The 15,078-nt window shown below is 37.1% G+C and overlaps 1 protein-coding gene across 2 annotated transcripts in view; it reads right to left on the reverse strand.

Annotated features, from left to right (window-relative positions):
• POLA1 (DNA polymerase alpha 1, catalytic subunit) overlaps nt 1-15,078 on the reverse strand; it is a 332,559-nt gene that overhangs the window by 137,842 nt on the left and 179,639 nt on the right. For both annotated transcript variants that reach the window (XM_054005937.1, XM_054005938.1), the window contains exon 34: nt 14,238-14,369. In XM_054005937.1, coding sequence (XP_053861912.1) covers nt 14,238-14,369 — 132 coding nt within the window. The remainder of the gene's footprint in view (nt 1-14,237; nt 14,370-15,078) is intronic.

Genomic DNA, 15,078 nt, shown 5'->3' on the forward strand with positions numbered 1-15,078 from the left:
AGAGAAAGATGAAGCAAAGAGTAGGTCTTCTACTTAGCAGGGAAGGAGAACTAATAACTAATGACATCCAGAAGGTTGAGGAGTTTAATGCCTATTTTGCTTCAGTCCTCACTAAAATGGTAAATGGTGACCAGATACTCTATGCAATTAATATTGATAATAAGGAGGGAGGAACACAAGCCAAAACAGGGAAAGAACAGGTTAAAGGCTATTTAGATAAGTTAGCTGTATTCAAAGCAGCATCGCCTGATTAAATTTATCCTAGAGTACTTAAGGAACTAGTTGCAGCAATCTTGGAACAGTTAGCAATTATCTTCAGTAATTCTAGGTAGATAGGTGAGGTCCCAGAGGACTGGAGAAGAGCAAACATGGTTCCTGTCTTTAAAAAGGAGGAACCAATAGCACCCAGAGAATTATAGATCACTCACAGCCCAATTTTGATACCTGGAAAGATACTGGAACAAATTAACAACCAATTTGGAATCACCCAGAGGAACACAGGGTTATAAGGAATAACCAGCATGGATTTGTCAAGAAAAAAAAAAAAAAGATTATGCCAAACCTACCTAATTTCCTTCTTTGATATGGTTATTGTCCTAGTGGATAGGGGGAAGCAACAGATGTGATATATTTTGAGTTGAGTCCCACATGACATTCTCATAAGCAAACTACAGACATGGTCTAGATGAAATTACTATAAGGGGGTGCAAAACTGTTTGAAAGACTGTACTTTAAAGAGTAATCATCAATGCTTCACTGACCAACTGGGAGGATGTATCTAGTGGAGTCCCACAGGGGTCAGTGCTATTCATTATTTTCATTAATAAAATGGATAATGGAGTGGAGGGTATGCTTATAAAATATGCAGATGATACAAAGTTGGGAGGGGTTGCAAGCACTTCGGAGAGCAGGATTAGAATTCAAAACCACCATGAAAAATTGGAAAATTGGTCTGAATTTAACAAGATGAATTTCACTAAAGACAAGTGCAAAGTACTTCATTTAGGAAGGAAAAATCAGTGCACAACTACAAAATGGGGAATAACCAGCTAAGTGGTAGTACTGCTGAAAAGGATCTGAGGTACACTAGCAGATAACAAATTGAATGAGTCAACAGTGTGATGTAGTTGTAAAAAAGGCTAATGTTCTGGTGTGTATTAACTGAAGTGTCAAGACATGGGAAGTAATTGTCTCATTCTATTTAGCATGGTGATGCCTCAATTGAACTACAGTATCCAATTGTGGGCACCACACTTTAGGAAAGATGTGGAGAAATTGGAGGAAGTGCAGGGGAGAGTAACAGGAATGATAATCAGTTTAGAAAACCTATCTATGAGGAAAAATTGAAAAAACTGTGCATGTTTAGTTTTCAGAAAAGATAACTGAGAGTGGAACCTGATAACTGTCTCCAAACATGATAAAGGCCGTTATAAAAAGGACTGTGATCAATTATTCTTCATATCCACTGAAGGTAGAACAAGAAGCAAGGGGCTTAATCTGCAGTGAGGAAGATTTAGGTTAGATATTAGGAAAGACTTTCTAACTATAAGCATAGTTAAGCTCTGGTGTAGGCTTCCAATGGAGGTTGTGGAATCCCAATCATCGGCGGTGTTTAAAAACAGGTTAGACAAACACCCATCAGGGATGGTCTAGGTTTACTCGAACCTGCATCACTGCACATCTCTTCTTAAGGAGACTCTCTTATGATCTAATTTGAGTACGTCCACCAAACAAAAAATGTTGTCACTTTGTGGGACAGGGGAAGATTGTGAGGTTTCTTTTTGGTTGTGATCTCAGTTTCTGTGCAAAACACAATTACACAAATGGAGAGGTCATTCTTGAAACATTCCCAACTGTAGTAACTATCAAGGACAGTATTATGCCCAGAACCCATGGAAGAGAGGCTTGTAGCTGGATGCTTACTGCTCAAGAGTGGATATATATCAGAGTACAACTTCCCTGCTCCTTTCTTCAGATAGGAATACTCTTGCTTGAAGAGTATCTCTTTTGTTTACTCCTGGATGATCTAAAACTACACTGGGTATTAGACTTGTTTTCCCGAAATTTAAACAAATCTATGGGACTGTAGGGTTTCCACGACTACCTGGATGTTTATATTTACCTCTTCTCTCATCTGGACCTTTATCAGAATGTCATTCACATATGGAAAAAGATAGATGCCCTACAGTCGCTAGTAAAAGGACCTGATTTACATATTCAGTGATGTCAAAAGATAGAATTCTGCCTTGGCAGTGTTAGGTAGAGTGATAGCCCTGAAAACAGAGTGAAGAAAACCTATTGTAAAAGAAACAAACAAAGGCACGAAGAAAGGAACTGGTTAAGTTGAAATAATGTCTCAAAATTCTTTAAGTCCATGACTGCTAAAATTCAGAGCAATGTCTCCCTCCTAAAGGAAGGCTTCCCTATGGACCTGCTGAGGCATTTGAAGCCCAGCAGTGATTTGATCTCAATGGGCCATTTCAGAACAAATATGTGTAATGCCTGAGAAGTGTGTAACTCAGCAGTGGCTGCCTTTGCTGCACCAACTGACAGGAGTTTATGAATTGCCTGCACCATAAGGGCTACCTGTTCCAGGTTCCTGATCACCGAAGATGGTACAAAGGATAGAGAAGGAATTTTGGAAAACATTACTACATAGCCCCTGGAAGCTACTGTGACAGCTCATTTTCTGAGATTGGGTCAAGAATACTGCCTTCTCAGGAGGTGCGTTTAGTGTTTGGAGTCATGCAATTGGTCTGTTTGCTCCGTGTTTGCTTGGTCCTTGACCTCTACTTTCCCTAAGTGGTTTGGACCAAAATCTGTATTTGTTGTACCGATAAAGTGGTGTTCTTCTAAACTGTCCAGAATTAAATTGACAAAAGGAACTCTTTAATTTAATAATATGCTTTTCTTTTCTTGCATTTTCTGCTACCTCATTTTTGAGGGCCTCACTGAACCACTGAAAACCTTGCAGCTGCTGAGATCCATCTGATATGGCAATTGCCTCTCCACAGGCACATGCTGGTCATTTCATTAGAAGAAAAGTACCTTGTTGAAAATTATAGCATTTAGGAAGGTGTCAGTAATAAGTGATCAGAGATATTTTCTTGGTGGACAGTTTTAACTTTTACCATAAAATGTAAATAGATCTGCATACAGCACAGATATAACAAAAACAGAACATGTAAAAGACATAAAAGTAGGATAGATGCAGCAGAGAACTCCACGAACCTCCTCCCTAAGGAAACAACAAATCATTCTGCACCAAGGATCCTCAGGAAAGAGGCCACCATCAGAAGGAATTACTGTCTTTGGCTAACAAAAAGACTACTTTGACAGGTGTGTGAACTTTACTTTAGCATATTTCAGCTTCACTAAATTTTACATAATTTTGTAAACTGTTAAGACAGTGTCTCTATTTTGCAAGGGACATCTTATGTTGAATCTATTCCAGAAATCAATAGTTTCTGGGACAGATTAAGAAAGAGGGGAGGGGGAAAAAATGTTTTGTTTGAGGGTTCTGCTTCCTTCCTCTGAAGATTCAAAGATGTTACTGTATTTTTCTTAAAAGCAGGAAAAACCAATGTATCTGTGGTTTCTTTGACTGATGCTTATAATTGTGAAGAAGATATTTCACTTTCCTTCTTGGATAAACAGAGAAGATAATATATCTTTATATCTGATTTTTCCCCTTTTTTCTTTTGAGAAAAGGAAAGAATTAGAGGAAGATATGTCCAATGAAGTTTGGGCTAATACATTTTCTGGACTCTTAGAAGGAACAGAGAGCAGTGGAAACTTTATAAATCAGAATGCTAATCTGCATTATTTAATCCCTTTCTTTTTCTCCAGGAAATGATGAATTGTGGAATACTTGGATGATAGAGAATTTTTTGTTTCCATTAGCTGCTTTTTTCTACTGTCTAGAGACTTCCAAGGATTCACTGAAATGGAAACATTTCTTGAAGCAAGGGGACACTAAAAGAGGAATAAACCAAAATGTTCAAGGAAAAGGATTCTTGGTACAAAATACCTGTTTCTTTCCTCCCCCGCACACAAAAAAAGCTGGTAAAAACTATAAACATCTTTTTGGGAATTAATAACTCTGATTGAGGACTGATTCTGGATTAATGCCAGTAAACCTCAGGTACAGACACTTATGTTTCTGATGATAGTAACATCTATACGTGGCTTCTTATCTTGTTCAGGAATGTGAAGGTTAGACTGTTTTCCCTGTGCAGGAGCTGTATTAGCTGTTAATGTTATTGTTTGTTCCTTCACCTCCTGAGGTCTTTGAGGAAGGAACACTAGGTCTGGGAGTGAGGAGGCCTTACCAATGGTATTAAGAGACTTATCTGCTATTTTGGCTGCTGTGGCTGAAAAGAGACCATGGATACCAAGACAGACCCTCAATCTCTCCAATACCAACTTTCAAAAACATCCCATAGCTTTCTAAAAGTAGTGTCAAACCAAAGAATTCTATACTGCCAGTCACTTGTAAGAAAACATTTTGGTAAAGACAACAAATATTGACAAAAATGTCATTCTGAGGACAAGAGTCTCCAGCTGCCTGTTGCCGCTATGGAAGCAGGACATTGAGCAAGGCAAGGTGGGAAGGGAAGTCACGTCTGGTGGAAGTGTGACCTCTTCTACTGTAGAGACTTTTTGGATCTTCTCACATATGCAAGTTAAGAAGTTCAAGGTCAATGGACTACATTTTGGATAATCTTCCAGGTAGATGGTTAAAATGGCCTCCAAAAGTAAGAGCTTCAATTAGTAGCATAGATGTATATGATTGTTTGATAATTCACTGTAAAGAGCATTATTTGCTTTGAATCAGAGGTGCAAGTATATCAAAATTACAGTTAGAACTGGCAACTGTGTTTCATAAATTTTAGACATACCCAAATTTAAGTAATTACTGGACTCATATTCCTTGTCATATCTCAAGTGTTTTACAGATTAGAGGTCCTTTTCTATCCAAAATTACATTAAAAATTTGAATGGCGTATAGCAAAAAGTCTAAGCCTAGACAGATGTAAATACATATTTCAACAATTACTGCTAAAAAAGAGAATTACATGAATATGAAAATCTGAATTCTAGTAGTGGTTCCGGGTTGGCTATTGAAATTGCCTTGGAAACAGTCAAGTCTAGAATGAGACTATGATTGTCCTCTCTTATAGCACATGCACCACTTTGTCATAGTTATCATGACCTCCAGGCTGCGGCCAAGGCACGTCACCGTTTCTGTTAATGGACTAGTTTCAATAGTATGCACTCAGAAGTGGACTTCACTGTTTCCATAACACTCGGAAAGACAATTCCGTCCAGTCATTGGAACAGTGGGTCAATAACGGCCCAGTTAAAATTATGCACATTCTTACGCAGTGCAGGTAGAAAAGGATAAACATACCCTATTTTCTAGCTGAATTTCACCCAATCTCAATAACTGAGGTTCTGAGTGCATTGGGCAAGCTTCAAGGGATAGCTCAGTGGTTTTGAGCATTGGCCTGCTAAACCCAGGGTTGTGACTTCAATCCTTGAGGGAACCATTTAGGGATCTGGGGCAAAAATCTGTCTGGGGATTGGTCCTGCTTTGAGCAGGGGGTTGGATTAGATGACCTCCTGAGGTCCCTTCCAACCTTGGTATTCTATGATTCAATGATTAGTGAGCTGGGCTCCTACCCATTGGGACTACTAAAAGCCAATAAAAAGAGTGTCAGTCCATTAGTGATAAGAAAAATGCTGGTGCCTTTTGTGAAGTTGCCTTGACTGACCATCACCTTGAAACGCCGTGCTAAAAAAATGTAATCTTGATGAGAGAGGTCTCAAACCTTCCCTTCATGGTCAGATTACAGAGAAGTTACAGTAGTGATTAACCAATTCTAGCTAATACACAATGAAGTCTGTGATGAATAACTGCTTATCATTCCAAAGAGCCCTTGCATATGGTTTCCCAAAGGGTCTCATCTTATCTCCAGTCCAGTGTACATATGAGCTTCTAGGGAAGACTGTATTGTAGCCAAAAAAAAAATCTTAATCGGTATATTGATTATTGTTTCCTCATTGAACAGTATATCTCCTATTTCCTGGTAGTTAGCCAAAATAGGGTTCTGGTTGAAATTTAGGTGTCAGTCTCAATGAAGAAAAAGACAGAGAAGATGCTACTGGGCAAACCAACTTAAAAACAAAGAAAATCTTGAGAATTTGATGGGATTTTCTTTTCATTCATTCTTAGGCCCTTTGGAACCACTAACAGAACCACATTAGTCTTTTACCTTTCCTTTGCACTACAATTGTTTTCAGCTCTGCCTTCACTTGGAAGCTTCCCCTATTATGGAAACATCACCATCGTGTTTGATTCATAAAGTGAGACTACAATGATGTAATTCCAAATCTGCAAAAGCCTCACAAATCCATGTATATATAGTAGATAACGTATTTCCCATAATAGTCAATACTCATGGATAGCAGCTTCTTGTCATAGTTGACTAACTCCTTCCTCAAATGATCTCTTAATTTCTCCTGTGTTTTGATCTTATTTACTCATTATCAAATGCTTAAACACCCTAAAGTTAATAGTACCAAAAAATTTACAACAGATTAATCTTGGGAGAACATGATTACAGAACAGTCATCACATTCCTTACAATCATACGTTTACCTGTTCATGTGGTGTCCACCTGTAGCTTGTTGGCAATGCATTTGATTACAGTGTGGGAGATAACAGGTTCAGAACCAGACCTGTTAACCTGGTCTACAATTTTTGAGAAGTCGTCTGCTTCAGAGATAAAATGTGCTATTTATTATGTATTTTGATGTGCTGAATTCAAATATGACAATTAAAACAACTGATTGGCTACTGTTTCTAAGATATTTAAGTTTTTACATTTTATATCTATGTATATTGTGTAGATAGTAGAGTTTTAATCATAAATTGTAAACCTAGGTCTTTTCATGTGTTTATGGTTGCTTTACATGATAATATTTCACCTGTCCTGTTTATGTAACACTTTAAAAATCAGCAAAAGGGTTATATAAATAAAATTTATTATGAAACAAAAGGCAAAAAACTATTATGCACATAGTTTAGTCCTATTCAGTGTCTACTCAGCACTTCTTGGCTTGTCTCTTGTATTCATTAAATGGAGCATCTCTTGTCACTGTCCAGCAATAGCCTGCAAGCATTGATGGGCTCCATTTGCCCTGATAGCGTTTCTCCATTGTTGCAATGTCCTGGTGAAATCGCTCGCCGTGCTCGTCGCTCTCTGCTCCACAGTTCGGTGGAAAAAAATCTAGATGAGAATGCAAAAAATGTATCTTTAGTGACATGTTGCAACCAAGGCTTTTGTATGCCTTGAGGAGGTTTTCCACCAACAACCTGTAGTTGTCTGCCTTGTTGTTTCCGAGAAAATTTATTGCCACTAACTGGAAGGCTTTCCATGCCGTCTTTTCCTTGCCACGCAGTGCATGGTCAAATGCATCATCTCGAAGAAGTTCACGAATCTGAGGACCAACAAAGACGCCTTCCTTTATCTTAGCTTCACTTAACCTTGGAAATTTTCCACGGAGGTACTTGAAAGCTGCTTGTGTTTTGTCAACGGCCTTGACAAAATTCTTCATCAGACCCAGCTTGATGTGTAACGGTGGTAACAAAATCTTCCTTGATTCAACAAGTGGTGGATGCTGAACACTTTTCCTCCCAGGCTCCAATGACTGTCGGAGTGGCCAATCTTTCTTGATGTAGTGGGAATCTCTTGCACGACTATCCCATTCACAGAGAAAACAGCAGTACTTTGTATATCCAGTCTGCAGACCAAGCAAGAGAGCAACAACCTTCAAATCGCCACAAAGCTGCCACTGATGTTGGTCATAGTTTATGCACCTCAAAAGTTGTTTCATGTTGTCATAGGTTTCCTTCATATGGACTGCATGACCAACTAGAATTGATGGCAAAACATTGCCATTATGCAGTAAAACAGCTTTAAGATTCGTTTTCGATGAATCAATGAACAGTGTCCACTCATCTGGATCGTGAACGATGTTGAGGGCTGCCATCACACCATCGATGTAGTTGCAGGCTACAAGATCACCTTCCATGAAGAAGAATGGGACAAGATCCTTTTGACAGTCACGGAACATGGAAACCCTAACATCACCTGCCAGGAGATTCCACTGCTGTAGTCTGGAGCCCAACAGCTCTGCCTCGGGTAGTTCCAAATCCCTGACAAGGTCATTCAGTTCACCTTGTGTTATGAGGTGTGGTTCAGAGGAGGAGGATGGGAGAAAATGTGGGTCATGTGACATTGATGGTTCAGGACCAGAAGTTTCATCCTCTTCCTCTTCCTCGTCTGAGTCAAGTGAGAATAATTCTGGTGCATCAGGAACCGGCAGTCCTTCTCCATGGGGTACTGGGCGTATAGCTGATGGAATATTTGGATAATGCACAGTCCACTTTTTCTTCTTTGACACACCTTTCCCAACTGGCGGCACCATGCAGAAGTAACAATTGCTGGTATGATCTGTTGGCTCTCTCCAAATCATTGGCACTGCAAAAGGCATAGATTTCCTTTTCCTGTTCAACCACTGGCGAAGATTTGTTGCACAAGTGTTGCAGCACATGTGTGGGGCCCACCTCTTGTCCTGATCTCCAATTTTGCAGCCAAAATAAAGGTGATAGGCTTTCTTAACCATAGTGGTTATACTGCGCTTTTGTGATGCAAAAGTCACTTCACCACAAACATACAGAAGTTATCTGCACTGTTCACACAAGTACGAGGCATCTCTGCTCACTTTGGCTAAACAGAAATGGGTCCCTTTGCAAAATCAAACACTGACAAATAAGAGCACGACACTGTATGATTTCTAGAGCTGATAGAGGGCAATTTGTACAGCAGAGTGATGTAAGCTTCGTTATGATTGCATCATCCATGACTTCTAGGAATAACATGATGCAATTCATATCATGTATGACGCAATACCAGCTTCAGATTGCATCATTCATTGTTTTGCCTAAAAAGCAAGTACTGTCCAAACCCAGTCATAGATTTATTCATAGATCCAGTCAAAGATGTATTTCAGTCATTTCTGGTTTAAATTGAGATCCCTTCCCTTTATAACTCACTTATCCTCCGCCATTCCCAAGTCAAGGGTCGTATATACTGACCCAATAGCATATCTTGAAAACTAGAGCTAATCAACAATTTTAAGCATCATTTTCGTTCTCAGTGACCCCGAATTAGTAAAGTTTGACTACATTTATTTCAGAAGTATTTTGGCTGTAGAGCAGTGTTATCTTTGTACTGTTATGTGGATATGTATTGAAATCTCAATATTTACATGCTTTTTTATAACTTCTTATAATGGCGTTTGTTTTAAAAAAGTTCTTTCTAAATGTGCTAAATATTAATGCAAAAACCAAGATATACACAAAAACTAAAATAATTCAAGAGAGCTTCAAGTAGGGTACCTATATGCTTTATACTGAGACCTAATGTGCCAGCAGCAGACCACCCCACCACAGGTAAGAAATGAGAAATTTTGAGGGCTATTGAACACTGAATTTTCACAGCAGAAGAGCACAAAGTTATTTAGCAGTGTTCAATAGCCTTCAAACTCACTTCCATCTGTGGGGTACAGTGGCGCAGTGGACAAGGGCCATGAAATAAAGGCATTTTGTTACACCTTATTTTAAGGCTAGTTGCATTTTTTAAAATAAATACTGTACATGAAACAAAGATGCATAAGTCAGGTTTTACAGTGTTAGTAACTGTGAACTAATAGCAAATAACCTTATATTTAAACATATCCCTTAACTACAAACAAGCTGCTGATGTATCACAGGTGTACATTAAATGAATAGGTAAAAGAATATTGTGATTGTGTGATAATAGTTCTTCATCAACAACCCACTCAATGCAAGGTGAACTTTGCTATCAGTCAGATTGCACGTGTAATGTACTCTGTTTTTAGCTTCAATTTGTGGATATTAAATGGGTAATCCATTTCTTCTCTTAATAACCAAAGGAAATATGAGGAACATATTTAGGGGTGCCAAGTATTCGATTCTGCAATTTTCTTATGGCTACGGATTGGGATGTGCCTGGGGTTTATTAAAGGCAATAGAATAGCTAACCTTTATTCCCCAAAGTCTTTCTATAACGTGTGTCCACATTATAGACAAATATTTAAACGGGAAGTTTCTGTTATACTTTTTCAACCTAAGAATTAGATGCAAATACCATAAATTAAGTGACTCCACTCTTCAAGGTAAAAGTTGGGTTTGTTTACTCATTTATGGTCATGGATTTCTGTCCTAGCCTCTCTCCAGCATGGATGTTTCATTGATGGCTGAGGGTAACACTTCAAAAATGAACCAGCTAAACAAACTTCCCAGCAGCACTTGACAGAGCTACACCTATTCTTCCCTTTTCCAAAGCAGTACAGAATTAATTACCAGTTCTATGGATCTATTGTAAGTATAATAGACTAAAGAGCTATCACAGACACGTTTATTGTAAAAGCACAATCCCAAGAGTGTCTAGTAGAGGGCCAAAACGATTAACACAAATGCTTTGTCGGATCAAAAATAAAACCTGCACCGCCCAATTGAGGAATGAATTAAAACAGTGGGTTATCTTTCAAATTAACCAGGGCAGTTAGTGAGGAAAATTTCATGAAAGTGTAATTCTTAGCCTTTGTGAATCCACACAGCAGGCATTCTGCCAGCTGACAAGATGATGAAATTTTCATGCTTAAAAAAGCCCTCTTCATTTCCCAATTTAGATTAGCTATTTCTCTCTATTTGCTTTTCTGCAGCAGAATTTAAAAAACTGAGATCAATCTTTCAAAAGAATAATGCAGCTCTGGAAAGAAACTAAAATCTTTGGATGTCATCTTGGCTTAATATATTTGCAGTTACAAATGAATAATTAAGATCAAGGCTCGTGTATGTTATTTAATATTAAGGAATTAACTACTGGAATAATGCTAAATGCTGTTTGTGGTAGCTAAACAATATTTCAGTGTTCAAATGGAACCAGGCTGGTTTTAGCAACAAAGAAATGTATTTTACAAAAAGGTGAATGCATGCGTTAAAACAGTAGGAATTATAGCAGGCTTGCACAGTTCTACTTGCCCACTCGCATGGTGTATTTATTTGGGGTTCTTTTTGTTTTGTTTTTTACAAGTAAAATCGTTCGATTTTTATCAGCACCATGACAAACCGATTTTATATCTAAGCTGATAAATTTTCATGATAAATTTACAAGGCTGGACTTTTTAAGGCACTTAAACAGAATAAGGAATGAAGGAGGCGTGGTCTGAAATCCTTAAGGGCCTGATTCAAAGCCCACTGAACTCAATGGAAAGACTCCCATTGATTTAAATGGGCTTTGGAACAGGCGTTAAGAAATCATCAGAACCTAGGCACTGTTACCGTCATAAAATGTAGTTTACTATATTTTCAAGGTTAAAACAAAGCCTTTACATTTTCATATAGATACATTTCTGTTTTAGGTACAATTTTATCCTTATAGAAACAATGGTAATATCTGCCATACAAGTGTGAACTAAAATTTTGTTTTTCTATATTAAATTTTTACCTCTCTTCCTCCACAGCTGAAGGGCACAGCCATTCCAACAACCATCTGCTACACCCAAGTCTCAAAGTTTCATCCAAAGTTTTGCTCAGAAGGTATGTCATAGTTTATAAGATTATATATTTCCCTTAGCCCAAACATCTCATTTGAAAATTTTCAACTCCAACTGTGACACAGCTATTAGAAATACTGGATAAAAGATAAAATGAAGCTCACAGAGCACCTGCCTCTCTAATTATTACTGGGATACAATAAAGGTTTCCTGTCCAACTCAAAGAAATCTCCTTTTTACAAACTAAAATACTATTCTATTTGGAAATAAGCTCTGGCAGCACAGTCATCTCAATCTTCTGGAGACTAATAATGATACTTGGCATTTACACAGCTTTTTTACCTTCAAAATGCTGTACAAATAATTTGATCAACTGGTCTAAAGCTCAATTCTCAATATATTCCTATTAAAATGTATCAAAAAGTTCAGGGAACTCCCTGTTACACTGCTATAACTTCCACATGAAGGAGCTCATTAGTTATATTCAATCACAATTTCTATGGGCCATGGAAAAGGATATTTAAAAAGTTAGAATGTAATGAACCTTTCTAATCGTTTGGCAGCATTCAAACAATGGCACTTTGCATTTTGATTTATAACTTGATTCCATAATGATGTGGAACAAACCTATAGCAAGACGTTATTGATATGGACAGAGCATAGTGCAATATTAACTCTTTCCCCTTAACATGAACACAATTTGCCTCTTTCAATGTGCTCAGTATTGTACATTCTGTGCATGTAATGTTTTCTAGCACATTAAGTGCTTGAAATGAGCTTAGCACTTGTTAAATAATTATAATAATTTAAATGCATCAAATCTAGAAAAGTTTAGCAGTAAGCAACTTTTATACTAAAGCTACATGCCTTGATATATTGCCTTAATAAAACAAACTTCATTACGTAACTACAATTATGTCCATTTTGGAAACAGATGAACTTTGAAAGGAAGCTTCTGCTAGGTTAAGGTTAAATATGAGGTCTCAAACCCATACGTTCGGTATGGTGTTGCCTATTCAAACCATCTGCCAATGCCTTCAACTTTCATATGAAGGAGCAACTTATTCGCACTTGTAATTAAGTGACTAAATTTAAATTTAAACATGGCAAAGAACTGTTTGGCTCTCTGAAAATAGGGTCGTCAAATACTACAAACAAATATAAAAAGGAATTGAGTTTTTTTTTTTTTTTTTTAAAGAATTTCTTAACGGAATTGAGGTTTTTTTTCCCCCCACTGGCAATGTGAGAAGTATGGAAACATTTACTTAATAATGTGTTAAGAATTAATACAGAGGAAAAAACAGTACACAAGTGAGAGCTATTAGAACATAAGCATAAACTGGAGCTATTAGAAAAAAAATATTACTACTGTACTTCCCTGCAAACGTTTTGTAATATTCAACCAAAGGAACCATCAATTTGGTAAGCCATTCAAAAGACTAAATTTTCAAAAACAGAGTCTAATTTTGGTTACTCAGCTTTATACACCTAAGGCCTTATATTCAGAAGCGCTGAGCATCTGAAGCTCCCACATTGACTATTCTGAATCAAATATCCTTTACCATTTCACAAAAACATTCCCAACCCATCTCACCATAAACCTGCCCCAGGGTCTAGTTATGATTTATGTTGCAACTAAAAAAGAAAATGAACTCATTTCAGTAGATACACATTTTCATTGTATATAGAGAGTCATACTTAAGTTCATATTAAGTTTGTCTGTACACTATAAAAGTGACTCAATTAGTCCCATGACATCTGAATACTTTGATACATAAGAAGTGGTTGTGTCCAGTTTATAAGAGCCACGGAGCACTTTAATCCAGACAATATCTTTTATTTACATTTTTGAACCACAAATGGATATATCAAGAATAGACAGTAACATTTTGCTATTAAACAGCCTTCTTCATGCTGCTTGGAAGAAGCTCTATAATGCCAAAAATGCCAAAACCTTTATGCTTGTGTCTGGTTTCAACAGGTTTGATTAAAAAAAATTGTACCAAAGTGGCCAGAAAGAAACCTTCATAACCCACAGAGCTAGTAAGAAGTTATCTCTGTCATCCTTCAGAACATTATTAGTGGACAAGGCCTCTTTTCTCAAATTAATGGACTGTTCATTAAATAATGCATCTTGAACCAGATTTAGTTTAAAAGAAAAGTTGGTATTTGCATGCTCAAATCCCTACCTTCATAGATTTTTCTCAATGCATTACAGTCACCTTTTCTTCAAAAAATAAACTTAAAATACAAAGATCTACTCTATATGTAACATGGCCAATAACTTATATGCAAAAATTTAAGATGTTCTTATCTATCATATCCTCTACACTGGGGAATATTAAAATTTGTTTTAGAAACGAGAAGTATTTTAAATTGGGATTTAACATCCATCAATCTATTTTAATGAGAATAAAAATCACATTAGTTATGGAGGTGAAGGGGGAGTTTTTTGTAGCTATTACAAACCACAGTAATCAGTATTGCACAAAATGAATACTCTGTCACCCCCAAGAAAAACTGAGTACCCATTAGAGAACTGAGGATTAATTTAACATTGTAAAGAATACTTTTTGGATACTTACATTATAGTAGCTTTTTAAGTAACGTCTAATATCCAAGAGTAGTTTGTTGTTCATTTGAATCATATAGTTGAAAGGGGACTCGTCACATTCTTTCTTACTGCATTGTTGCAAGCTGGGTTCCATAAGCTTTCCCTGCAGATTAAAATAATGTTGAAAACAATCACAAAACCACTATAAAGTTATCACGCGAGAGTGTGTATACAGTATATACACAAACATACGCTAGCAATGCAAAAAGAGACAAAATATTGTAAAAGCCTTCTTCCATTTAATCCCCGACAGAGGTCTTCCTTCCTCCTACCCCATGACAATTGGCTTCTCCATCCCTAAAGATTCTTCTCCACTAGGATGTACAGTCTTTTCACTCTTCTCTTAAACAAAGGTCATTTGGGGAACTTAACATCACTTGTTTCAGACTATCATTCAAATAATGATGTTGAATAAAAATAAACTAGTGAAATCTATAGTAAAATCAATTCCCCTGAAAAAGACAGGCTTATCACTTTTATCAAGGACACCAACATCCTTCTCAAGACTATTGATTGTAGTCTTGGAATCATTCCTATAAGCATCAAATGTGAAGATGTGCTACAAGAGTGTATATCATTAAGCTATCTTTTTTGGTTCAGGCTCATTTAATAATTTTTAAAAGTACAAAGAAGAATATTAAAGGTTTATGCCATGTCATCCACTAAAATCAGAGACTGTACATTAATTGTCAACTGGAACATTTTGCATATCTTCACACATGTGAAATTGAGTTTTCAGATCCTAAAGGTTGATTGTAAATAGCTAAAATTAAGTTAGTGAAATTCTCATTGTAAAGGAACACCCTACATGG

The sequence above is a fragment of the Malaclemys terrapin genome, chromosome 1, assembly GCF_027887155.1.
Source record: "Malaclemys terrapin pileata isolate rMalTer1 chromosome 1, rMalTer1.hap1, whole genome shotgun sequence".
Classification (NCBI taxonomy): Eukaryota; Metazoa; Chordata; order Testudines; family Emydidae; genus Malaclemys; species Malaclemys terrapin.